The sequence below is a fragment of the Lissotriton helveticus genome, chromosome 2_1 (assembly GCF_964261635.1).
Source record: "Lissotriton helveticus chromosome 2_1, aLisHel1.1, whole genome shotgun sequence".
Taxonomy (NCBI): Eukaryota; Metazoa; Chordata; class Amphibia; order Caudata; family Salamandridae; genus Lissotriton; species Lissotriton helveticus.
In genome coordinates this window covers 1,960,803,975-1,960,830,111 of record NC_136059.1, presented here as the reverse complement: position 1 = coordinate 1,960,830,111, position 26,137 = coordinate 1,960,803,975, and the positions used below count along the sequence as shown (strand labels likewise).

Genomic DNA, 26,137 nt, shown 5'->3' with positions numbered 1-26,137 from the left:
CTTGTTAAAGAAAACCGTAATAAGAGTGCCTCAAAAGAGTCTCTAATGAGTAAAGCTGATGTGAAAACACCACACTACTTCTAAAATAACCTCATTAATGAGATCAATGGGCGAAGTCAGAGCAGGGTAGGCAATGAAAGATGTCACAGATAGAAATACCACAGAGAAGGGAAGTCCATCCATGAGAGATCTCAGGATAGGCTATCCCATCCAATCAATTTTAGACCCTCTTCCCTTTATTTATTATGGAACTTTGTAAAGCGTTACGTGGCTATGTTGTGTTAGTGCAAGGCCGCAGGTGAGGACAGTAGTGCTGGTATAATTTTCAGAGTGGGTGTGCTATCATCAACGTTACAGCACCCAAGTCATAGTGGATGTGAAAAATCCAAACATCACACAAAGATCAAGGTAGCAAGTGAGCCACACCCATTACGCAGGAGAATGATATGGGTGCTGTATGTAACCAGTGGTGCACTCTATACCAAATGTATTAATGAAGCATGGTGTAATAGGGCTCTGTCATTGACAGATAGCACATTTTTCGCTGAAATAGCCGCTAAATGTGCACAGACATGCAGTTCTACTGGTAAAACGTGTGTGTGGAAATTGGTTTTTATTATTTCCACATAACCAGGGGTGTAACACAAGCCCCTACAGCACCTGCGGCACAGAAGACACAAACCCTTCAGGGGCCCCAAGACAACGGTTTAGGTGAGCACATCAGGCGCTAGTTCTTTACGGGTTTACAATAAAAGATATGTACCTTGTATTGAGTAGTAAGTGCGGGGTAGGACAGGTAACCTGTGCTCAGGCAAATCTGTGGGGAAGTGTGCCACTCCGGGAACTACCGCTCTTACCTTCATCTTGTTCATCTCCCAGACACACAACGGGATGGCAACAAGCAGACCCAGCACATAAAGAAACACCACAAGCGGCCGGATCCAGCGCCGCCAGTTTCTGCAAGTGCACGCCATGATCGACGGCGGCACGGGAGACCCGAGCGGGTTGGTGAGTGGTAAAAACTAAAGCCTTCTGGTGCTGTGATTCTCGTGTGAAAATACTGTCAAAACACAACACTAACAGCAGCGCTCCCTTCCCTCTACCACTCAAGCACAACCCAGCAATAAACAACAACCATCGTCTTCCGGCTTCAAAGGCGTCCCTATTGGTCTGCTGAACAAACGTCACTCAGCCCGGAAGAAAGCTACCCAAAGTGATTGGCTGGAAATTAAGTCCCCGCCTATTACGTCTTTTACTCTGCCTTTTCTGGTGATACCAAGGCATGATTTGCTTTCAGTGAATGTCGTAATTAGTTGATGATGGCCAGAGGACTGTCATGTGACTGACTAAAGATGTTTTTTTTTCTGAGATTTAACGTAAGTAGTTAATGGAGTGCGGGTAAAGAAGTGCGGATTTCAGTAGGTGGTGATCAGGGTCGCAACTTGACCCGAATTTCGGGAGAGGAGAACAGGGAAACCACTGTAGGTGAGGCTAATACTTTAAACAATGAGGCGTAGCTATTCTTTGGGCCAATACAACAAAATAGTTATACATTGCGTATAGGAAACATATGGTGAAATCGCAGACAAATGTAACAAACATGCTTTAGTGGATTTGACAATGTTTGTAGGCTACCGACAGAGATCCTTACAAAGGAGAATGAGTAATTTGACAACCAAAAAATAGCTTCTGCAGATTTCAGTGTGAGTGGTTCGCAAAAACACTAGACTGTGTCCATCAGGACACAACAACTGCCTTAGCCAGCCTGCACTGACCCGGACCGGGCCTCTTGGCTCCTTAGTGACTGGCAATTAATCAAATTAATGGCATACATAGCTGCCATAGTTTCAGCATACTTATGAGTGACATTCTATGACTAAATGTGTGCTACTTAGATGCTTTCCTGCAACCAAAATCATGCAATAACGTTAATGAAAACAGACAAACATCAGAAATTACACCCATTTGAGCAACGAGAAACTAGAACTCTGCAGCAGGTGCTTTTAAACATATTATAATAATTTTTTTTAAAAAAGCACCCTGAGTCCACCCCAACCTCAGCTCCAGGTGCAGCTGAATCACAAGTAACAAAGGGATCTCTGTGACAAAAGCAGCAACCCCACTAGGCTATTCACACCAGCTAGAGTTCTGTACTATGCTGGTAGGCTTTCTTTGCAGCAGCTGTCTTGAAAACTGTGCTTTTTAAAAACACTAAATGCCTCCTCTTACCATGACCGGACACAAAATTATGACGTTAGGCTTCTAGACGAGGAAAACTAAGTGATAGCACAAATGAAAATTAATGACTTGTATGGTAGAAAAGGGGTAAGATGTTCTCGGAATGCTTCAACATACATAATGTGCACGCTGATGCCACAAATGCTGTGATGTGCGACTGCGAAGGTACCTTGCTGGTAGATAGCGATTGATGTTTGAAACAGTGTAATGGGGTGGGAGATTTCTGACACAGCATTAAAATAGATCGGCTTAAGAAAAGTTTGAACAGTGGTAGGTATCAAGAGACGTTCTGCATGAGTGTTCGTTTCTGTTTGAAACTACAACAATGGTTAAGCTGAGCCCGTCTGCTTTTTACCTGCACCCTGGTCCTATAAGAGACATGGTACCGGCAGAGAAATGCATTTAAAGAGGTTTTACTGAATTACATGAACCAAAGAAAAGATTTTACAGCTAAGGCTAAAATTAACATTTGAGGAACTAAACGCGGGCTTTCATCACTTTGTAAAAGTTACATTACTCAAATATAATAAATAGTAAAGGGTACGGAGCGTCTTAGAGAGTGGGACGAGTCATACACTGAAGAACATTTCTAATACATGTGCAGATATGAGACAGGCAGGTCACTCCCCACGCCACCACACGGCTGCCAGCTGCTTCGTGCCTGATACTTGTGTTGTTCACTTCTGCTCCCGCTGCCTGGTTCCCTACATCCTAACTGTGTCATTGTTATTTTTTTGTTCTCAGGTTTCCTCCGCCGGTGCCCACCGGCTGCTGCCCGCCTTTTGCCGCCGTTCCCACTCCTCCCGCCGCTGCGTCACTGCCGCCCCGCCATCCTGCTCTCCCACTGGCCACCCCGCCTCCCAGCTGCTCCTCCCTCCCTCTCCCCCTCTTATAGAGGCCGCGTGTTGTATCCTGAGATTTACATGGCTATGTAAATCAGCCTAGGTCTTCCTAGCTGCTCAGCCAGAGCAAGAGATGGAGACGGAATGTTGGTGTGCCTGTGATTAATGGAATGCCTGGTTGCCTGTGTGTATGAGTGTGTGACAGTTGGAGATGAGCTGAGCAGCTAGGCAGGCTGCTCCTGGTGGACAACAGCGAGACGGAGTTAGGAAAGCGAACGGGCGGTTTCAGGAATATACCCCTAAGGTTTGGGAATCTTCTGGCTCAAGACCCGAATTTGGTTCAGCTTCCTGTGTATGTTAGGAGGTTGCCCACCCACAACCTTCCCGTCCTGAAGAAGACCCCGCTGTAAGGACGAATATCCTACGTGCTAAGTGGGTCGAAACGTAGACGCCAATCTCTTCACCAACTCCTACCCCCAAGCTAGACTAAAGCAGCTGAAGGGGAGTTAGGTGGTCTACATGAATTTTATGAAGGACTCTATATGAGCACAGTATTGTGGACCTTGTTCTCAAGGAATCACATGAACATTTGGTTTTTGAATTTGGATATATCCGTATACGAACGAATTTGATCATTTCTTTATTCCTTTTAAAACTTTGGCACTTTCCCTCATTTCACCCCCCTCCCTGTTGTGTATGTGGGCACATAGATAAGAATTTTTGTACTGTGTTATTGATGAAAAGTAACCAATGAGCGGTTAAAATGCAAAATTTGTAATAAATCTTTTTGCATTGATTTATCTGTTTTGTTGTAAAGAGTTATTTAACAATTGTGAATTGTGTTGTTTTGTCCGGGACCCCTTCCTTATATACCTGGTGGGGCTGGCAGGATACCGACGTCCCTCAGCAACAAAGCACAACAAAAGCTTTGACATTACAATACAAAGATGGCGGGACGTACAGGGACGCAAGCCCGGTGGCTAACATCGCGCTCCTGCACCCAAACGTCTTTCTACAGCCTTCAAGAACGTGATGAAGAGAAGACGTCATGGAAGGTTGAATGAGCTCCACGCGGCACGATTAGCAAGGTGAGGTGCGCGAGACACATTTGAATATTCAAAATGAAGCGCAACGGTAAACTCTTGCAAGGTAACCATGAAGAATACGTGAGCGACTAAAACACTGTAAAAATAAAGTATTCTCCTACCAGATGGCTTTTAATTAGTATACAAATCCAAAAGAAGCAAGATGCAGACATAGTTTTCTTATTCTTTGCTTCACCCGCTTGTATTAATGTTTCATACCGGGTTGCACTGGACTGTCACAAAGCCACTCTCCTGTGAGACCGTATTCGTGTTGTATCCACAATCACATGCCACCAAAGACAGCTAGTCACAAAGAACTGTCCATCTGAGTGACAGTCAAAATGGTCTTGAAAATCAGAAAGAAGTTTTGTGCTGCGAACTCCAATGCAGGTTGTGAAAAACCTGAAGGTCTCCTAAATATTCACTTTGTGAAAAATCTTTGAAAACACACTCCTTGTTACCTGAGCACTAGAATTAGCAATACCACGTCACACTAGTGTTGAACTTGTGAATTTGCTTCACTGAGTTAAACTATAACTCACAACTTGAACAGATACAATTCTTCATAGGTTCTCCGGCGTGTGTCTTTCTTTCTAGATAATCACAGTGTTGCTCATATATCGCACATCTTTCACCAATTGTAACAACCACACCGCTCCTGTGTGGTACATGTGAATATGTTCACAGTGTTCAGTCTAACTCATATGTTGAACAGCCACCATTCCTTTGATGCTGTAGATACATCCAAACAGCAGACTCAAAACAGGAAGAGGTAGGGTAAAAGACAGACCATTCATACCTTAACAAAGAGACCTTGCCTGTGGTCTAGTCCATGGAGTAAGATCAGGCAACAGGTTGGGGCCGTCCGATGACTGGACACTGGTGGGGCTGAGTTGCCTTTTACTCCATACTTTTCTTTCCTTTTTTTTCCTTCAAGTTACGCTGGTTACAAAGTTTTCTTAGGAGTCTCTGGATTTGTGTTCATTCCTTAAGTACGCTTGGGTCTTGGTCCTTGGTCCTCGTCGCCATAAATATTTTGTACTCTGTATAAGAAGACACTTGTAGTCAGGTTGTAGGTTTCTAGTAGTCTTCTTTAATAATCCATGTCTAGCAACATCAAACAAGGATTATGCATGTACAACCCCGCGCAGTGGTGAAGGAGCGAAGTCTGACCCTGCTCGCAGGCAGGTCGCTCCCCACGCCACCACACGGCTGCCAGCTGCTTCTTGCCTGATACTTGTGTTGTTCACTTCTGCTCCTGCTGCCTGGTTCCCTACATACTAACTGTGTCACTGTTATTTTTTTATTCTCAGGTTTCCTCCTACGGTGCCCACCGGCTGCTGCCCGCCTTTTCCCGCCGTTCCCACTCCTCCCGTCCCTGCTGCCCCGCCCCCTGCTCTCCCACTGGCCACCCCGCTCCCGCCTCCCAGCTGCTCCTCCCTCCCTCTCCCCCTCTTATGAAGGCCGCGCAGTGGTGAAGAAGCGACCTCTGACCCTGCTCGCGGCTGGTCGCTCCCCACGCCACCACACGGCTGCCAGCTGCTTCGAGCCTGATACTTGTGTTGTTCACGTCTGCTCCCGCTGCCTGGTTTCCTACATCCTAACTATGTCACTGTTATTATTTTGTTCTCAGGTTTCCTCCACCGGTGCCTACTGGCTGCTGCCCGCCTTTTCCCGCCATTCCCACTCCTCCCGCTGCTGCGTCCCTGCGGCCCCACCCCCGGCTCTCCCATTGGCCACCCCGCTCCCACGTCCCAGCTGCTCCTCCCTCCCTCTCTCCCTCTTATGGAGGCCGCGCCGCTGGCGCGCCAAGCCCTTCTGCTCCCGTCCACGTCTGGACCGCGCCCAGCGCCAGAACCCCTGGACCCCGCGAACGCCACAACACCAAACACCGCTACGACGCCAGCACCCTCTAGGCAATCAACGCCGGCCGAAACCACACCTGCTTCCAAGCCGCCCCGAAACGGACCCACGGACCTTTCTCCTGTTACACTTGCAGCTTCACCTGCGACAGAGCCACCAAACCTTCAAGGACTGGACCCAACCACCTCCGCTGCATACTCCTCAACACCCGCTCCACACTCAAACACGCCGTCGAGCTCTGGGATCTGCTCGACACCTCCGCCCCAGACGTGGCCTTCTTGACCAAGACCTGGTGGAACGACTCCTCGGCGCCCGGACGGATACAAGATCACCCGCAGGGATCGTGCCAACAGAATCGGTGGAGGAATATCCATTGTCCACACGTCTACGCTCAAGGTCGCCACCCACGCAGACGACACCCTCAACACCGCTGAACACCTGCACTTCCGGATCCACACCGACCCCAACACCACCCTCGGAGGAACACTCCTCTACAGACCCCCCGGACCCCGAACTCAGTTCAGCGACTCCATCGCCGACTTCGCCAGCACCCACGCACTCGCCTCCACGGACTACATCCTCCTCGGGGACCTGAACTTCCACCTCGAGAACAACAACGACACCAACTCCGCCGCCCTGATCTACAACCTCGCCAACCTTGGCCTCAGACAACTCGTCACCGCACCCACCCACGCCGCCGGCCACACGCTGGACCCCGTCTTCTCCACGGGCACCCACGTCGCCTTCGACCACACCACCGAACTCCACTGGACCGACCACCGCTGCATCCATTTCACCTTCAAGAAACCAACCAGGCACCACATCAGCCAACAGCTGCCTCGCCGCTGCTGGAGCAAAGTCACCGAAGACCAGCTGATCACCACCCTCGCCCAGAACCCACCCGCTGACCCCACCAACCCAGACGCCGCAGCCTGCAACCTCAGACAGTGGATCGACGACTGCGCCAACACCCTCGCCCCGCTCAAGAAACCCTCCAACAGCCACACCAGCAAGAGAGCCACCTGGTTCACCGACGAGCTCCAGACCTCCAAACGCGCATGACGGAAACTGGAGAAGATATGGCTCCACGAACGCACACCGGACAACCACGCAGCCCACAAGGACGCCACCCGCAGACATCCCCACCTCATCAGATTAGCCAAGAGATCCTCCTTTAAAGACCGCTTGGATAACAACGCACATGACAGCAAGGAGCTCTTCAGCATCATAAAGGAACTCTCCAACCCCAGCACCAATGCCAACGACATCCCGCCCTCACAAGAACTGTGCGACTCACTAGCCATCTTCTTCCACTGCAAGATCGCTGACATCCACGACCGCTTCAACACCACGACCACCCAGACTACGCCAGACTCCACCTCCCCTGTGAACACTACCAGCGCCAACCGCTTGACCTCCTGGTCCAACGTCAACTACGACGAGACACGCAAGGTCATGAACTCCATCCACTCAGGATCTCTGTCAGTCCCGTGCCCACACCACGTATTCAACAAAGCAGATGCAGCCTTCGCACCCCAACTACGGAAGGTCATCAACATCTCCTTTGAAACAGCGACATTCCCGGAAAGCTGGAAGCACGCTGAAATCCACGCCCTCCTCAAGAAGCCCAAGGCGGACCCCAAGGACCTCAAGAACTTCCGGCCCATCTCCCTGCTCCCATTCCCGGCAAAGGTCATCGAGAAAATCGTCAACATGCAATTGGCCCGCCACCTGGAAGACAACAACATCTTGGACCCGTCCCAGTCCGGATTCAGACGAAACCACAGCACCGAGACAGCCCTCATCGCCGCCACAGACGACTTCAGGCGCCAACTAGACAACGACGAAACATCAGCCCTCATCCTCCTGGCCTTCGACACGGTCTGCCGTCGCACTCTAAAGACACGCCTCCTAGACGCCGGAATCCAAGAGAAGGCCCTTGACTGGACCACGTCCTTCCTCTCCGTCAGAACCCAGAGCGTCCGCCTCCCACCCTTCTGATCCGAAGCCACCGACATCATCTGCGACGTCCCCCAGGGCTCATCTCTCAGCCCGACGCTGTTCAACGTCTACATGGCCCCCCTCGCACAAGTGGCCTGCCATCACAACCTCAACATCATCTCCTACGCCGACGACACCCAGCTCATCATCTCTCTCACCAAGGACCTACACACCGCCAAAACCAACCTCCACGAGGGAATGAAGGCCGTCGCCAACTGGATGAGGAGCAGCCGTCTGAAGCTGAACTCGGAAAGATGGAGGTCCTCATCCTCGGACCCACCCCCTCAGCCTAGGATGACTCCTGGTGGCCGACCACACTGGGAACAGCACCAACACCCACTGACCATGCACGCAGAATTCATCCTCGACTCCTCCCTCTCCATGTCTAAGCAGGTCAACGCCGTCACCTCCTCCTGCTACAACACCCTCTGCATGCTCCGCAGGATCTACAAGTGGATCCCGACCGAAACAAGAAGAATGGTGCCACAGGCCCTCGTCAGCACAAGACTGGACTACGGCAACGCACTCTACGCAGGAATCCCAGCCAAACACCTACGACGACTACAACGCATCCAAAACGCCTCCGCCCGACTGATCGTCAACGTCCCCTGCCGCAGCCACATCACCCCCCACCTGAGAGACCTACACTGGCTCCCCGTCGACAAGAGGATCACCTTCAAGCTCCTCACCCACGCACACAAAGCACTCCACAACTCCGGACCAGCCTACCTGAACAGCAAACTCAGCTTCTACACCCCCACCCACCCGCCAGCTCCGCTCCGCCAGCCTCGCCCTCGCCGCTGTCCCCCGCATCCAACGAACGACCTCCGGCGGCAGATCCTTCTCCTACCTCGCCGCCAAGACCTGGAACACCATCCCTACCCACATACGGCAGACCCAAGACCTACTCGCCTTCAGAAGACTCCTCAAGACCTGGCTCTTCGAGCAGTAGCAGCACCCTCCCCCCCTTCCCCATAGCGCCTTGAGACCCTCACGGGTAAGTAGCGCGCTTTACAAGTACTCTGATTGATTGATTGAACCTGGTCAGAAAGTTGAGTAGTGGGAAAGATGAAGTTGTCATGAGAATAGGAATCCAACTCAAGCGCACGATGAATAGACACAACTTTATTGTGAAAAAACTGTGCTAGTTCATTGTAATAATGTAATGGAAGGTAGGGGGATGGCAAGAAAATATTGGACACCACTTTAAATAGGGGTTTCTGACAATTTTGGGCGGACATCATTTTATCAGTATAGAAGGAGGCACGAGCAGATCTGCAAAGAGCATGATATTTTTTTTGTGCCTCCATATAAGTGGCTTTGGCCTCTGGGGCGTAATGCTGTCTCCACAGTCTCTCCTAAACTTTACATTGTTTTGTTACATTTCTAAGGGAGTCAGTAACCACGGAGCGGGGGAAGCACTATAGATTGGGATTTAGTCGAAAGGGGAAGAATGGAATCGACAGCCTCAGACAACCAGTGATCGACAAGTAGCTGGTCTGAGTCTAGTTGAGATGAAATGGAAGGAAAAGTCTGCTGAAGCAGCTCATTAAGTGCCTTCATATCAAGAATAGGCCAGCTCTGAGTTTTCTTTGGCATGGTGAGAGGGAGCGTTGAATGAACCAAGGAGAAATCCATAAAGAAAGGAATGGCAAGGTGTTCAGACCAGCCTAGCTGAATGGGAGGAGCAGTGGACACAGTAGGAAGATTCGAAAAAATAGGGTCCAAAAGATGACCTGCTACATGGGAAGGTGAGGACTTGATTCAGGGTCAACAGATTGTCCAAAAGAGTTTGAGCAGATCTATTACTAGGATCATCAAAATTAAAATTCAAGTCCCCATGCACAGAAAATTTGCAGCACGAAGAATAAGAGGGGCAAGTGATTCGGTCAACAGGGAACCCCAGTTTTTAGATGGGCCAGGGGGAGGGTATATGCGGTCACTAGAAAAGGTAAGATTAGGTGAGAATGGGAAAGAGAAAAGTAGAGCTTCACAGTTGGGAATCGTGAATGCCTCAATTTTGCAGTTATAATTTTTTTTTTTTAAATGGCAATTCCTAAACCAGTTTTAAGAGGTCTATTTATACCTAATAGAGCAAAATACTGTGGTAATGTTGCAACCACATCTGGTATGGACCCGTCGTGGCGCCAGGTCTCAACACATCTGGATCCATGTCAACTAGGAAGTGAAATGGGGGCAGCTGGTGTTTGGGACAATTGAGACTAAAACATTGGGAAACCTTAGTTGAATGTGAGCCAGAATTGTCAACTCTGGAAAGGTGTGTCTCCTCCGAAAGAAAGGAGGGGGCCAGGCCAGGAATAGGTGGGGAAGATATTATCAAATAAACAATGAGAGCAGAAACTGACGCTGGCATCAGGCACAAGAACCTGACAAACATCATTAGAGGTGGGTTTAAAACTCCTAAGATCTTGAGAGGAGTAAGTGAGTCGAGGCTACAAGCAAAAATGAGCAGGGGTTTGGCCGCTGGCCCCGGCCGGACGCAGACGGGCTTGCCTTAGGTGCGCCTTTGGCGCACCAGAAGCGCAACCGCCATGGCATGCGTTTAACCCCTTGGCCGCAACGGTAATTCCGCCGCGGCGCTGGGGGGAAGGGGGGCCGCGCGGTGCCGCCATGATCGTCACGAGCTACGGGCGCGCTGTGCTTGTGACGGTGCGGAATCCCTGCAGCGTGGGCAGGGCGGCCGCGCCGTGACGGAACCACTCCGTCACCAGCACAGTGCTTCCGTGGCTCATGACGGAGTGATTCCGTCACAAGCACGGAAGGGGTTAAATAGGAAAAACCCAGAATTGCCGTGAGACGCAAGTCTGGCTGTTTCGGGAACGCCCTCCGCCCAATCGGCACACAGCTGCGGCGGAACGAGGGAGATCCAGGAAGGAAGAGAAATTCCCCAGCATGTGGAGGTAAGAGCCTGTCAAGTAAAAATACAAAAGTAAGAGGTAATTAGCCACCAGTTAAAAAGCGAACATCATAAAATCAAACAATGAGATAGCGTACAGCAACTGCGCAACTGACCTCACTCATGTTATTGGATGCAAAAACCTTTTAGCAAAATACAGTAACTAATAAGCTGCTTGGTTGTTATCCAGGGTTCTAGACCGACCAGTAGAATGTTTTAAATGTACTTTTCTTACATAATTGGAAACATTTAGCAATCCTATTATATAGAACACAAAGAGAAAAATGAATAGCTATTTTGTGGCTAACAGTCTTGAAAAGTAAAAGAGTTTTTGAGGCATGCAAAATACATATGAAATTGTGACAGAAGTTATACAGAAGGAGTTTGTGAGAAACATACTTATGGGACTGGTCTCAAAATGAAAGAGAGGGAGGGCTATTTATTTATAAAGCATGAAAAGCAAGTGTGGATGAACATTTTTAAAGCAGACGCATCAAGAATTCTATTAAGGACACGGAGGCGAGGAATATGCTTCTCATTTCTGTACTACTCATTTCAGCAGCCAATCTCAATAAAGTAAAACACAAACTACATTATCCATGTTTCCCTGGACCTCCCATGTCACATGCTCCAATCACATATGAGCTATCCATGTAACTGTGGAAGTCATAATTTTGTGTCCTCTTTCTTTGTTAGATAAGTCCATAAGAACAGAGTATTCCACAGGGAAACAGGGTAAAAGTCACAAAAGATCCATACATCCCAACGTGGACTTAAAAATTCCAGTTGATCAAACAGGGATGTGTATCACCAACCACAGCCCGTGACTGAACTCTGCAATGGGATTAAAATTGCAGCGAGTCAACACACCATATATAACTCCTCTCAAGGGAAATAATTCCAAAGCAGAGTGCATCTCAAAGCTGTTCTGGGCATTTCCTGAAATAGAGAGAGATCCCCAAAGTAAAATCTGGCATCATAAATATAAAGCATAGACTATTGCCAAAAATCATCAGGTGGGAGAAATAAGACGGAAACAACAACATTTTGTATCAACATTAGTTATAACAATACACTTTTAACAATTGAATTATAGTTCAAAGACAATTGCATCTAAAGGGTGAGCCTCACCTCCATGTACTTAATAAAATTGGAAATTCTTGATGTTTCAGCTAGACACCTTTTCATTCTATGTCAGGACCGGTGGCTCCGATTTTGCTAGTTTAAAGTTGTGTTAACACCACAGATGCCACATCTACAATAGGTTTATAATAGTATTTCTTACATGTAGACTCAGATCCAGTCTGCCGCTCTTATGATGTCTTCTACACGAGAGCATATGATTTGGATGCCATGGCTTCTCTTGCACAATGCACCACAAAGACAGAAATGTTGACACCAGCATCTGTCAGTAGTCATTTCATCCACCTGGCAAAGGTAGCTGCAGACACTGGTTTTTAGGGTTTTTGTAAGGCAATTAATAGTTTTCCTCCAGCCTCCTATCTCATATCACAAGTAGCGATTTCATAATCCTTTGGCCATTGCACCATGCATAATTTACTTCTGTTTGGGAAACTTGGATAGGTTACCAACATGGAAATCGATTTGGTGCGGCGTGTGATAGTACAGGAAATGTCTTCTGGAGAGAATACTCTACCTGATAGATCCAATACTCGTAAGTCCAATACCCTCTTAGAGGAAATCAGACATAATAACATTGTGAGCTTGGCCCGAAAGCTGTTTGCACAAGTATTTGTTGGTAGGCCATTGCTCCAAGAATTTGAGAACAATATTCTTGTCCCAAATGGGTGCATACTTGGGTCTCGGAGGGTTGACCATATGGATACCGTTCATCCATTTGCAGACTAGAGGGTGTTCATCCAATAGTTTACCCTCTACTGGAAGGTGTCCTGCGGAAATTGCCGTTCTGAAGTGATGACTGATCGGTATGCTAAACTAGAAGATGCTAGTTCTGATAAAAAATGTATTACTATACAATGTTGTGCCCCCACGGGATCAACACTCCATGTGTTGCACCAAGCACATCATCTCCTCCGAGCTAAAGAATATCTTTTATGGGTGTTATCTGGCCAGGTCTGCCTGATGAAGGATGCAGCTTGTTGTGAAATGCCTTGGGTATGCCATCTTTGCCTGAAACCATCCAAGCCATCAGCTTGAGTTGACCTGATAGATTCAATGGATGAGGAATACCTTCCGGGTCTAAGAGGAGATCCAGCTGAACTGGGAGTAGAACTGGAGGCGCACTCGCTAGAGTTAGAGTTACTGGTAACCAAGGTTGCGCTCTCCAGTAAGGTGTCACCAAAATTATTTCTGCTGCTTGTCTACTGATCTGTGACAGGACACCAGGAATCATCAGGAATGGGGGAAAGGCAGAGCCTCGGAACTGATCCTAGTCCTGGATAAATGCATCTGTCGCCTGGGCATTGGATCTGAACGATACCTAAGGGGATGATGGACAGGGTCAAGGCTGATTTGCATATGGCCATGTCTGAACTGGGGTGGTGTGGTGAGCAAAAAAACGATGGATTTAGGCCCGGATCTCTGCACTGGAGTGAATGTATGACCTTGTTCTGCATTCTGTCCATCAACTATTGTTTTTGCATTTGTCACCCCGAGTGGGACGGGTATGCTCAGACGTGAGTCCCGTGCTCTCCACGCCACTGGAGTCAAGCTATCCTGGCGGTGACGGCTGATAGCCAGAAACCGGTCCCAGGATGCTTGATTCCGGTCGAGGGAAGACATGGCTTGGCAGTTCGGGCTGGACTGTTCCCATGAGGCACAGGGTCAAGGCTGATTTGCATATGGCCATGTCTGAACTGGGGTGGTGTGGTGAGCAAAAAACGATAGATTTAGGCCCACATCTCTGTACTGGGGTGAATGTATGACATTGTTCTGCATTCTGTCCATCAACTGTTGTTTTGCATTGGGCATCGGATCTGTGCGCAGGCTCAAAAAATGTGTCAGTTGCCAATTGAGTCATGATGCAAACAGATCTATTTCACATGGGCCCCACAATCTGTTCAGAGCTGGGAAGGCTGAGTGATTAAGTTTCCAGTTGCTGAAATCTCGTAAGTGTCTGGAGTTCTAGTCGGCTATGGTGTTCCTCGTGTGGTAGATGCTCCACTATGAGGGAGATGCAATGATCGAGGCAGAAGTGACAGAAGTCCTTGGTAATCTCTGCTAGTAGACGGGACTTTGTCCCCCCCAGTTTGTTGATGTCGTGTACTGCTGCGATTTTGTCCATTCTCAGTAAGATATAATAGTTCGTCTTTATCGGGGAGAGCCCCCTGATAGCGAAAGATCCTGCCAGGAGTTCCAGGCAATTTATGTGGAGCCTGAGCTCCGTCTCCGACCACTGACCCGCTGTCAACATTGTCCTGCACCTCCCTTCCCAACCCAACCGAACCGGCGGGCATCCAATTCGATCCCTATTTCTGGTGAGGTGCAGAAAATGGCTCGACCATTCCAGGATTCCATGTGGTCCAACCACCATGTTATCTCTGTCTTGGCTTTGCCCATCAGTGGGACTTGTTCTGTGTAAGATAGACCCTTCCATAAGTGTTGGATTTTTAATCTCTGAAGGGCTCTGTAATGGAGGGGGCCTGGAAATATGGCTTGTATCGATGAGGCCAGGAGTCTCACAATTCTGACAATCTACCTCAACGATACAGTCTGTTGGCACAACGCAGACCTCAATTCCCTCTTGATATTGCATATCTTTTGGGTTGGAAGGAAATTGTGCTCGGACTGATTCTATCTGGAAACCCAGAAATGTCATTTGCTGGACTGGTGACCGGACTGACTTCTGGGAGTTGATCAGGAATCCCAGACTCTGAAGAAGTTGTATGGTCCATGATAGATTAGCCCTGCGTATCTGAAGGTCCTGGGCCATCAACAGGAGATTGTTTAATCAATTGGACATACTCCTCAAGCCCTCAGTGCTTCTACGACTGGTCTCATCAATTTAGTGACCACCACGGGGCCAATGAGAGACCGAATGAAACGGATTTGAATTCCATGCACTGTTCCCGTCATATGAACTGTAGAAACCATCGTTGAGGTGGGAATATGGGGATGGAGAGGTAGGCATCCCCCAGGACCAGACAGACCCTCTATTCGCATTCCTGTAGAATATCTCTTGGCAAGAGAATTTCTTCCATTTTGAAATGTCTGTACATTATCCAGACATTGAAATATTTTAGATGTAGGACTAGTAGTGACCTCTGCCCTTCTTTTCGAACAGAAAGGTGGGTCTCATGAACCCTTTGGGCTATGGAGTTGTCAGGCATACCTGTTGTGTTTGAGAAAAATATATTTGCCTTTGGGGGCCAGATGAGTTGGAGATTCATAAAATTCCAGTTTGAAGCCCTGAATGGTCTCCAGTACAAATGGGTCCATGGATATGCACTTACAATCAATCAATCAATCAATCAGAGCATTTGTAGAGCGCGCTACATACCCGTGAGGGTCTCAGGGCGCTGGTGGGGGGTTGGAGGGGGGGGAGGAGCTGCCGCGGATCGAAGAGCCTGGTCTTGAGAAGTCGTCTGAAGGCCAGCAGGTCCTGGGTCTGTCGTAGGCTGGTAGGGAGAGCGTTCCAGGTCTTGGCGGTGAGGTAGAAGAAGGATCTACTGCCGGCAGTGGTTTTCCGGATGCGTGGAACTGTGGCGAGGGCGAGGTTGGCGGAGCGGAGGCTGCGGGTGGGGGTGTAGAAGCTGAGGCGGTCGTTGAGGTATGTTGGTCCGGTGCTGTGTAGGGCTTTGTGTGCGTGGATGAGTAGTTTGAAGGTGATCCTCTTGTTGACGGGGAGCCAGTGCAGGCCTCTCAGGTGGGGTGTGATGTGGCTGCGTCGGGGGACGTCGAGGATCAGTCGTGCCGAGGCGTTCTGGATGCGTTGCAGCCGTCTCAGGAGCTTGGTTGTTGTTCCTGCATAGGAGGGCGTTCCCGTAGTCGAGTCTGTTGGTGATGAGGGCCTGGGTGACGGTTTTCCTCGTGTCGAGAGGAATCCATTTGAAGATCCTGCGGAGCATTCGTAGGGTGTTGAAGCAGGTCGCGGAGACGGCGTTGACTTGTTTGGTCATGGAGAGGGTGGAGTCGAGGATGAATCCCAGGTTGCGTGCGTGGTCGGTGGGTTCCGGGGCTGTGCCTAGCGATGTGGGCCACCAGGAGTCGTCCCAGGCTGATGGGGTGGGTCCGAGGATGAGGCCCTCCGTCTTGTCTGAATTCAGCTTCAGTCTGCTGTCCTTCATCCAGTCGGCGACGGCCTTCATTCCTCTGTGGAGGTTGGCTTTGGCAGTGTGGGGGTCTTCGGTGAGAGATATGATCAGCTGGGTGTCGTCAGCGTAGGAGATGATGTTGAGGTTGTGTTGTCGTGCGACGTGGGCGAGAGGTGCCATGTAGATGTTGAACAGCGTTGGGCTGAGGGAGGATCCCTGTGGGACGCCGCAGATGATCTCAGTGGATTTTGAGCGGAAGGGTGGGAGGTGGACGCTCTGGGTTCTGCCGGAGAGAAAAGATGTGGTCCAGGCCAGGGCTTTCTCTTGAATTCCGGCATCATGGAGGCGCGCTGATAGGGTGCGGTGGCAGACCATGTCGAAGGCAGCTGACAGGTCCAGGAGGATGAGGGCGGCTGTTTCTCCTTTGTCCATCAGGGTCCTGATGTCCTGATGTCGTCGGTGGGACAATGTGGGTGGTTTCGGTGCTGTGGTTGCTGCGAAAGCCGGATTGGGAAGGGTCCAGGATGTTGTTGTCTTTGAGGTATCGGGTTAGCTGTTTGTTGATGATCTTCTCTGTCACTTTTGCCGGGAACGGGAGCAGGGAGATGGGCCGGAAGTTCTTGAGGTCCTAGGGGTCCGCCTTGGGTTTCTTCAGAAGGGCGTTGATCTCGGCGTGTTTCCAGCTGTCCTGGAAGGATGCTGTCTCGAAGGAGATGTTGATTATTTTCTGGAGGTGGGGTGCGATGGTTGTGCTGGCTTGGTTGAAGACGTGGTGGGGTCACGGGTCGGAAGGGGATCTGGAGTGGATGGAGTTCATGGTTTTGATGGTTTCTTCGTCGTTAACGTTGGACCAGGCGGTCAGGCGACAGGTGTGGGTGGAGGTCGCGGGGATGGTGGTTTCGGTGGTGGGTGCGGGTGTGTCGCAGTTGAAGCTGTCATGGATGTCGGTGATCTTGCGGTGAAAGAAGGTGGCCAGGGAGTCGCACAGGTCTTGTGATGGTGGAATGTCGTTGGTGTTGGAGCTGGGGTTGGAGAGTTCTTTCACGATGTTGAAGAGCTCTTTGGTGTTGTGTGCGTTGTTGTCTAGGCGGTCTTTGAAGGCGGTCCTGATGAGTTGGTGGTGTCTGCGGGTGGCATTCTTGCGGGCTGCGAGGCTGTCTGGTGATCGGTCGTGGAGCCATTTCTTCTCCAGCTTCCGACAGGTGTGCTTGGAGGTCCGAAGGTCTTCTGTGAACCAGGCGGCTCTCTTGTTGGTGTGGTTGGTTGGGAGATCTTGAGAGGGGCGAGGGTGTTGGCGTAGTCGATGATCCACTGTTTGAGGTTGGTAGCGGCGGTGGCTGGGTCAATGGGGTCGGTGGGTGGTCTCAGGGCGAGGGTGGTGGTCAGTTGGTCCATGGTGACCTTGCCCCAGTTGCGGCGTGGCAACTGTTGGGTGCGGTGCTGAGTGGTGGGCTTCCTGAAGGTGAAGTGGACGCATCTGTGGTCGGTCCAGTGGGGTACGGTGGTGTGGTCAAAGGAGATGTGCGGGCTTGAGGAGAAGATGGGGTCCAGCGTGTGCCCAGCGGCGTGGGTGGGGGTTGTCACGAGTTGTTTGAGTCCAAGGTTGGCGAGATTGTCGATCAGGGCGGTGGAGTTGGCGTCGTTGTTGTTCTCGAGGTGGAAGTTCAGGTCCCCGAGGAGGATGTAGTCCTTGGAGGCGAGGGCGTGGGTGCTGATGAGATCGGCGATGGTGTCGCTGAACTGTGGTCGTGGTCCGGGTGGTCTGTAGACGAGAGTTCCTCTGAGGGTCGTGTTGGGGTCGGTGTGGATCTGGAAGTGCATGTGCTCGGCCGTGGTGAGGGTTTCGTCGGTGTTGGTCGAGACTCTGAGGGTGTCTTTGTGGACGATGGCAATTCCCCCTCCAACTCCGTGGGCGCGGTCTCTGCGGGAGATCTTGTAGCCCTGTGGGATGGCTATAGCGATGTCAGGTGCTGAGGTGGCGTTCAGCCAGGTCTCCGTTAGGAATGCGACGTCGGGGGCGGTAGAGTCTAGGAGGTCCCAGAGTTCGATGGCGTGCTTGCGAGCGGAGCGGGTGTTGAGGAGGATGCATCTGAGGTGGTTGGGTTCTCTGGCTGGTATTTTATTTTATTTTATTTTATTTTAAAGTTTTATAGAGCGCCAACTTGACCCGTGAGGGTATCAGAGCGCTTTACAGGTTCAAGAGTAATACAGAAAGAATCGGTTGACAAAATGATAGCAATAAATAGGGGGGGTATACAGAAACAGGGGTCATATGGTAGGCAGGGGGTCAAAGGGGTATGTGCAAGGAGGGAGGGAGGGGGTGAAAAAGTATATAGGAACATTTTACAGAATAAATGGTCATACATTGACACAGTGATCTTTACAGAGTCAAGGATCATACAATAGCACAGGGTATCATACAATAGAACAGGGTATCACAAAGGTAATCAGTCTCTCGGTGCTTGTGGAGCAGGTTAGCCAAGGAATTTGGCCATGAGGAAGGATTTGGCCTCTTTTTTAAAGCATGCCAAGGAGTGGATACTTCTAATGTCAGACGGGAAGGCGTTCCATATTCTTGGCTGGTGGTTTGGCGGCCCGGATGCTGGTGTATCTGCAGTTCCGGCAGGTGAAAGGACCTTGGGTGTACTTTGGGATGGCCTGGCAGCAGGGGTGGTGTCTTCCGGGGTTGAGTGCGTGTGGGGGAGCTGGAGTCGTAGTACAGTCTGGCGTTGCGGGGGACGCGGGGTACAGGGGTTCTGGCACTGGGCGCGGACGGGCGCAGACGGGCTTCCGCGCGGCGACCTCCATAAGAGGCGAAGTGGGAGGGAGGTGCAGCTGGGAGGCGGGAGCGGGGTGGCCAATGGGCGAGGGAAGGGACACAGAAGGCAAAAGGGGGCGGGCCGCAGGGGAGCAGCGGTGGGAAGTGTGGGGCTGGGGGGCACAGAGGGCAAGGGGCGCAAGGAGCGTTAACAGAATAAAATACAAAAATACAGAATATAGAGTGAAGAAGCAAAAGTCAAGGCGAAAAAACAACTAAGCAGAAGAATGCAGAGACAGTCACCAGGGGCACACCAGCAGCGAACTCCCGGCAGCGGCAGCAGAGGGGAGAGTCACGGGTGCACAGGAGGAGCCGTGCAGCGTGGGGAGCGACCAGAGGTACAATTTTTATGATTAGCAGCACTCTTCATCCCAATATTACTTCCCACAAGGGAATAACTCATACCAGTAGATCCTGTGTCCTGGATTGCATTCTATTGTCCCTGTCTGGATCTGCGGCAGAATCTGGGGCCGCCACCTCTGGGTTGAGTGGGATAGTAGGTGGGATCTGGTTGGTCTCCATACCAACCACCTTTCCCACAGGCATAGTAGCCTTGTTGAGAGCTTTGGTGGGTTCCACATCCTGGTGCACCCTCCATGGCACCCGGCCCTGACAAAAAGGCCTCTCCAGAATACTCACTTTAGCTTCATTTGGGCCTTGCATATAGTCGACTAGGTGGCACAAAATCTGGAGAGCCCCGGAATAATAGGCTGTCAGCCACTGTGCAGGCTTCCCCAGTGGATAGATCATTGAGTGTAGGATCTAATCTCATCAGGATAGATATCCGGTGCTCTGTAGAGATGGTGTAGTTGGTGTTCCCTAACATGCAGACTGCTCGCTGAGCCCAGCCAATCAGATTGTCAGTATTTACTGGGGTGTTGGACTCTTTGGCTTAGTATGCTAAGTCTAAGATCTTAGTCAAGGTTCCTGTCAGGTCAAGGTCAAGTAGTTTATCTTGGCACATCCAACATGAGCGATCCAGGCCCTTTTTCGGGTCCCTTGCGTATTTTTTCATAAAAGTGACCATGACGGGATCTACCTCAGGCGTGTCTGCAACCTTACCCACCACGTCTGGGCGGGGACACTCCATGCAGAGGCGTGCACGTACCTCTTTATCAAAGCCCAGCTATAGATGGGTTTGAAGGTATTCCGCAACCTCTGGAGGGGGAACCCAATTGGACTCCCTGGGGAGAATTATTTGGGTGGGATTGAATTGGAGCGCCCGAAGGGTATGGACTGGAGCCCGTTTCTTCTTACTGGGTCTTGCCTTCTCACCCTCATCACAGTCCTCAGTGTGGTAAGAGCAGTCTGAGTCTAGGGCCTCTGCATGCTGTGAGCTGTGAGACTGAGAGGACTCTCCCTGTAGGTTGGCACTATAATCATGTTCAGTCTCTCTCTTGTGCCTCAGCTTTGCAAAAGCTTCTCCCTGTACCTCTGGCTGTGATTTACTCTTGACTTTGCCCTTTTTTGATGGGCCCACCTCATTGTTGGCCGGAGGAAGTTGGGGTTGCCAGCCTTTATGGCATGCAAACTCGCACAGCTGCCCCGTGAAAGTACCTTGCGGCCGTACCTGGGCCTTATTCACCGATTGCTGTAGGTAAGAAACTTTTACTTTGCTATTCTTTTACTTAGCAACTTTTACTTCGCATAGTCCATTACTACGCATGCTTCTACTTAGCATGCCTTTACTTAGCATATGCCGTTACTTCGTATATACGGTTACTTCGCAAATTAAATTATTTGCAGACTATCCACCACGACGTACACCATGAAGCAGGAGAAGAGTGGATCCATGGTTGAAGGTGAAGAGAGGGCCCACGAGGAGAGAGAGGTAAGTAGGGCAGTGTAGTTAGGGTAGTGTTGTAGTGTATGTGTAGTGTAGGGGGTAGTGTTTTAGGGTTTAGGGTAGTGTAGTGTATGTGTAGTGTAGGCAGTAGTGTTTTAAGATTTAGGGTAGTGTTGTAGTGTATGTGTAGTGTAGGGGATAGTGTTTTAGGGTTTAGGGTAGTTTTGTATGTGTATTGTAGGGTAGTGTTTTAGGGTTTAGGGTAGTGTTGTAGTGTATGTGTAGTGTAGGGGGTAGTGTTTTAGGGTTTAGGGTAGTTGTGTATGTGTAGTGTAGGGTAGTGTTTTAGGGTTTAGGGTAGTGTTGTAGTGTATGTGTAGTGTAGGGGGTAGTGTTTTAGGGTTTAGGGTATTGTTGTAGTGTACGTGTAGTGTAGAGGGTAGTGTTTTAGGGTTTAGGGTAGTGTTGTAGTGTATGTGTAGTGTAGGGGGTAGTGTATTAGGGTTTAGGGTAGTGTTGTAGTGTACATGTAGTGTAGGGTAGTGTTTTAAGGTTTAGTGTGGTGTATGTGTAATGCAGGGGGTAGTGCTTTAGGGTTTAGGGTAGTGTTGTAGTGTATGTGTAGTGTAGGGTAGTGTTTTAGGGTTTAGGGTAGTGTATATGTAGTGTAGTGTAGGGGGTTGTGTTTTAGGGTTTAGGGTAGTGTTGTAGTATATGTGTAGTGTAGGGGGTAGTGTTTTAGAGTTTAGGATAGTGTTGTAGTGTATGTGTAGTGTAGGGAATAGTGTTTTAGGGTTTAGGGTAGTGTTGTAGTGCAGGGGGTAGTGCTTTAGGGTTTAGGATTGTGTTGTAGTGTATGTGTAGTCTAGGGTAGTGTTTTAGGGTTTAGGATAGTGTTGTAGTGTATGTGTAGTGTAGGGGGTAGTGTTTTAGGGTTTAGGGTAGTGTTGTAGTGTATGTGTAGTATAGGGGGAAGTGTTGTAGATTTTAGGGTAGTGCTGTTGTGTATGTGTAGTGTAGGGTAGTGTTTTAGGGTTTAGGGAAATGTAGGTGGCGTGGAGGGTAGTGTTGGTGTGTATGGTAAAAAAAGAAAAAAAGAATCTGCATGTGTAGTAAAAACCTGTGAAGTAATGTACTGCTAAGTAATGCCACTTTAATGGTTTTCAATGATTTTGCGAAGTAATGGCATGCGTTATAATTATAAAATACTGCTAAATAAAGGTACTTGCGAAGTAAAAACGTCATAAAAAAGCATGCTAAATAATGGCATGCTAAGTAACATCATACATTCATTGCTGTACACTGCAGTCCAGTGCATCCACCAAATCTCGCTCTAGCTGGTCAATACCTTCTTCATGGTAGTTGTCTGCCTCCGCCTTATATGGCTCCCATTGTGCCATTCTCTCTGCATGCACACTCAATTTACTGGGAGTTGAGAGAGTAAGGGGGGGGGAGTGGAACTAACCCTGTAAGGCCAAGGATTATGCCTTAATTTAAATGTGGAGGGAGATGCCTGGACCACAAAACCCACTTGAGGCAAAGCCTATGCAAATGTATACAACACAGCATATACTTGTGAGACAGGGAGTAGGGGGAGAATTCACCCCTGGCACCACATACAGAGCCAAGTCATGTTACTTGTAGAAAATGTCAGCAAATGCTCAGATCAATATCCCTGATCGCCACGTTCAATTTCTGCACATGCACATTGTGTGGTCCTTGTTTGCAAGTAAAAGAGGACTGTGCACATCAGCGAGATGTGCGCTGTCTGCTCCCTGCTCCACTGAGGCAGCAAGCAGCGTCGGAGTCCGACCGCTGTAAGTGTTCAGAAAATGAAGGCGAAATCCCAGCGCTGTAGTGCATGCAGTAGGTGATCGGTCAACTTACCACTCCTGCCCTCATAGAACCGCAACCCATCGAAAGCATGACATTAACAGCAAATAGAGGTAGGAAATACCTACAACTATGGCATTACAAGCATATAGAAAAGAAACATTCTAAGCAATAGAGATAAGAGATATCTATAATTACGTCAGTACAAGCATAAAGTATTAAACTGCACTTATCTGGCTGTGAAGCAGCAAAGAAAGAGGAAACAAAATGGTGACTTCTATAGTTATATGGGTAGTTCATGTATAATTAGAGCATGTGACATGGGAGGTACAGGAAAGCATGGGTAATGTAGTAAAAATATAAGAAGCATAAACAGAGCCTCCGGGTCATGACATAGAATTTGAGGCATATAAAAACAAAATGGCATAGACAGAAAAGAGAGGAGGGCACAGTCCTTTCCTGATGAAATGGCTTTGGGCCACTTAAACCTCACAATCCAATAGATAGTACAGCTGTAGCTCATAGAGAACATGAGTGATTTTTGAGAAGGGTTCAAACTCCACCTCGGAAATTCAGTTTTTATATTCTTTTTCTTGTTCCTCTATTTTACCCAAATGAAAGATGTCCCTATGTAAGTCACCCCTAGCAGTGTCTGTGAGATTGGTGGCCTCTTTAGTGAAGTCAGTGCATGTCAGAAATGTGTGACATGCTGTGGCATGTAGAAGGGGGGCAAGGCTTGCTATTAAGGAAATCCCTTAATTTGTGGAATGAGACTTTGGGAATGGTTAGGTAAGAAAGAGAAATGCATGGAGCAAGTCTGAGAGTGGAAGAAAAGAGTGGCTATTTGTTTATAAATAAGGAAAATCAAGTGTAGATTTGTGGCATGTGAAAGCAAAACAGCATGGAAATGGAAGATGGTCTGTGTTGTGCACAGTCTCATAAAATGTTTAGCCACAGTGAATGACTGAGGTACTAAGTGGTGTAGTGGTAAGTGCAAAACGTGATCATGTACTAGGGCAAGGGTTCAAGACCCTCCAAATAAAAATGAATGTTTTTGTACATTTTAAATATTTATTTTCTTAATCAACCCAGATAAAAGATATGTCTTTAAAATAACCCACTACCAATTCTGGGGGGGTGGGGGTGGATTCTAACACAGTTATTCCTGAAACAACATATCCAAAAAAATGTGACATGCTGTGGCATACGTCATGGCATATGTCATATGCCAGATTTGGGCTCCAAACCCTTCTCTGGTTTTGAATCCTCCATAAAATGCTGCGCACCACATTTATAGATTCTCCAACAGGCTCCTTAATGAAAAAAGTATTAGTGAAATGCATTGAAACATTTTGTTTGAATAACTACATTTATGGAGGCCATGGCAGCGTATAATCAAGTCACTCATATTTTTATTTGATCATTACTGTATTTCTTTTTGCACTGTAGATCAACCTGTTGTTGTAGTTAAGTAGGTTAACAAACAGGGCTACCTTCAGGGATTTATCATGTGATGTTTATATAATCCATATTAATTAAATAAATGCAGTTTTGTCAACTTTATGCGAAACTGCTAAATTATGGCATGAAACAAAGCACAGTGTTTCTGTTGTATTTACAGCATGCACAATTCTGTCCCAAATGGATAAAACACGACACAGATAACCTGGTAGTAACTACGAGATAAAAAGGTTACCGCAGCAGTAATTGTGATGGGAGTTGCAGTCGCAAAGTGGTCGCAAATGGAATGATTCCCTTTTCACTTGCCCTTTCCATGATTAGTGGATACAGTGTGAATGCCTTCATAAACAGGAGCCATTTCCCAAATACAACATGGAGGGTGTAAACATGGTGGTTCATGTGTGGTGGATCGTGGACTTCATGAGTGTGCACATGGGCTGAGGTCTTGAAGGGTGGTCTGGACTGAAGTGTCTGGATCGTTTCTTGGGTGGTGCTGGTGGCTGTGGGAGCAGCTCGGGTGAGTGAGTGGTGACTGAGTCATATGAAGTCAGAAATTGTTGAGTGAAACTCCTCCCGGCTATTACTCTTTCACAGACATTCACCTGCCCTCTATCTGAGAGTTTGTATGATAAGCTCACAACCGTTACCTGAGCAGTTTTTATCAGGTGAACAACTGCAGCTATTCCTATTAGCATTGATGATCCAGGAAAGTGTAGGCCAAGTTTGAGTTGCAACCCACAAATCAACCTCCAGAAGAGGTTTATTTTATTTTATTTAATGCGATTATCTATAGCGCGAAGGTGTCAGAGCGCTTTACAAAAGAACCAGTTGCGATACATAAAGATTTAGGATTACATGAGTTACATAAAAGATACAAACAGGAAAAAAATTGCAAATGTACAAGTTGTAAAGTCACACAGGGAAGAGATACAAATAGAAAAAATTGCAAATGTACAAGTTGTAAAGTCACTCAAGGAAGAGATCCAAATGGATAAACTCTAAGAATCATATAGGAATGGTAGTGAGTACAAAGGTCTACTACATATACTAGTGGTTAGAGTTATCACTATATACATATATATACAAATAGTAGATTTTCTCAGGATTCCATTTTACCAGCGATTCGACTTGGACAAGTATATATCACATATTTACAGAGTGAAAAGAGAAATAAAAAAAAAAAAATCAAACTAAAATAAAAAGGGTAGAGAGCGGTATGTGGGGGAGAAGAGTCGGAGGCTGAGATTGGTGAGAGGAGAGAGGGGGACCTGAGGGGGAGAAAGAGATAAGGCAGTCCAGCAAAAGAGAAATTACTGAAGGTCGGCAGGATGGAATCCAATGGACCAAAGAAAAGGACAAGAATCCACAAAATGGCGGTCAGGTGAAGTTCATGTTGGTTCTTTCTACCCCACCACTCATAAATTTCACCAGCTACCGCTGCCAATCACACAGAGCGTCTATGTCCCCCCACATGATAATCAAGCTACAGCCTGATGGAATGGCATGCTGCTCCTGCTGCCATGGTAACAAAGCTGGCTTATATAATATGATGTTGGATTGTCGTATTGTAAATAGCAGTGCTTAGTTTGTAAAACAAAAAAATTGCTGGGGCCCTTCTCAGGAGTCAACTTCAGCTTGTGCCACTGATTGCTACTGCCATCTCTGCCAATCACAGTACCAACACAACTACTGACCTTTATCCTTCTATAAGTGTGACAATTCAGACTGTTCCAGGACCTCAAAGCCATATGAAGGGCTAGGGTCCTGGTATTAGTAATTGTAATGTATATTGGATCAATAAACAACTGTTGTTGTTCTCATCTCTAAATTAGATGAACAGCCCCACCATGTGGCAGAGTGCCATAAGTGTTGGTGTTGACAATTAACTGCTGGTGCTTGCACATGAAACCACTGGCTCAAATTAAGCACTGGCACGTGATTCAAGATGTTTTTAGACAGTAACAGGAAGAGAGAACTACACTATTCCAGAGGCCTGCCGTAAGGATCTTTCCCACCTCCCTAAGCGAGGCAAAGCTGGAACAAAATTTGCTGATTCTTG

The 26,137-nt window shown here is 48.3% G+C and overlaps 1 protein-coding gene across 1 annotated transcript in view; it reads right to left on the bottom strand.

The window, feature by feature from the left end:
• Window positions 1-1,172, bottom strand: part of TMEM184C (transmembrane protein 184C) — a 197,588-nt gene extending 196,416 nt beyond the window's left edge. The window contains exon 1 of the mRNA XM_078676898.1: window positions 858-1,172. Within this exon, the coding sequence (XP_078533024.1) occupies window positions 858-974 (117 nt within the window). The 5' untranslated portion in view covers window positions 975-1,172. The remainder of the gene's footprint in view (window positions 1-857) is intronic.
• Window positions 1,173-26,137: the final 24,965 nt, after the last annotated feature.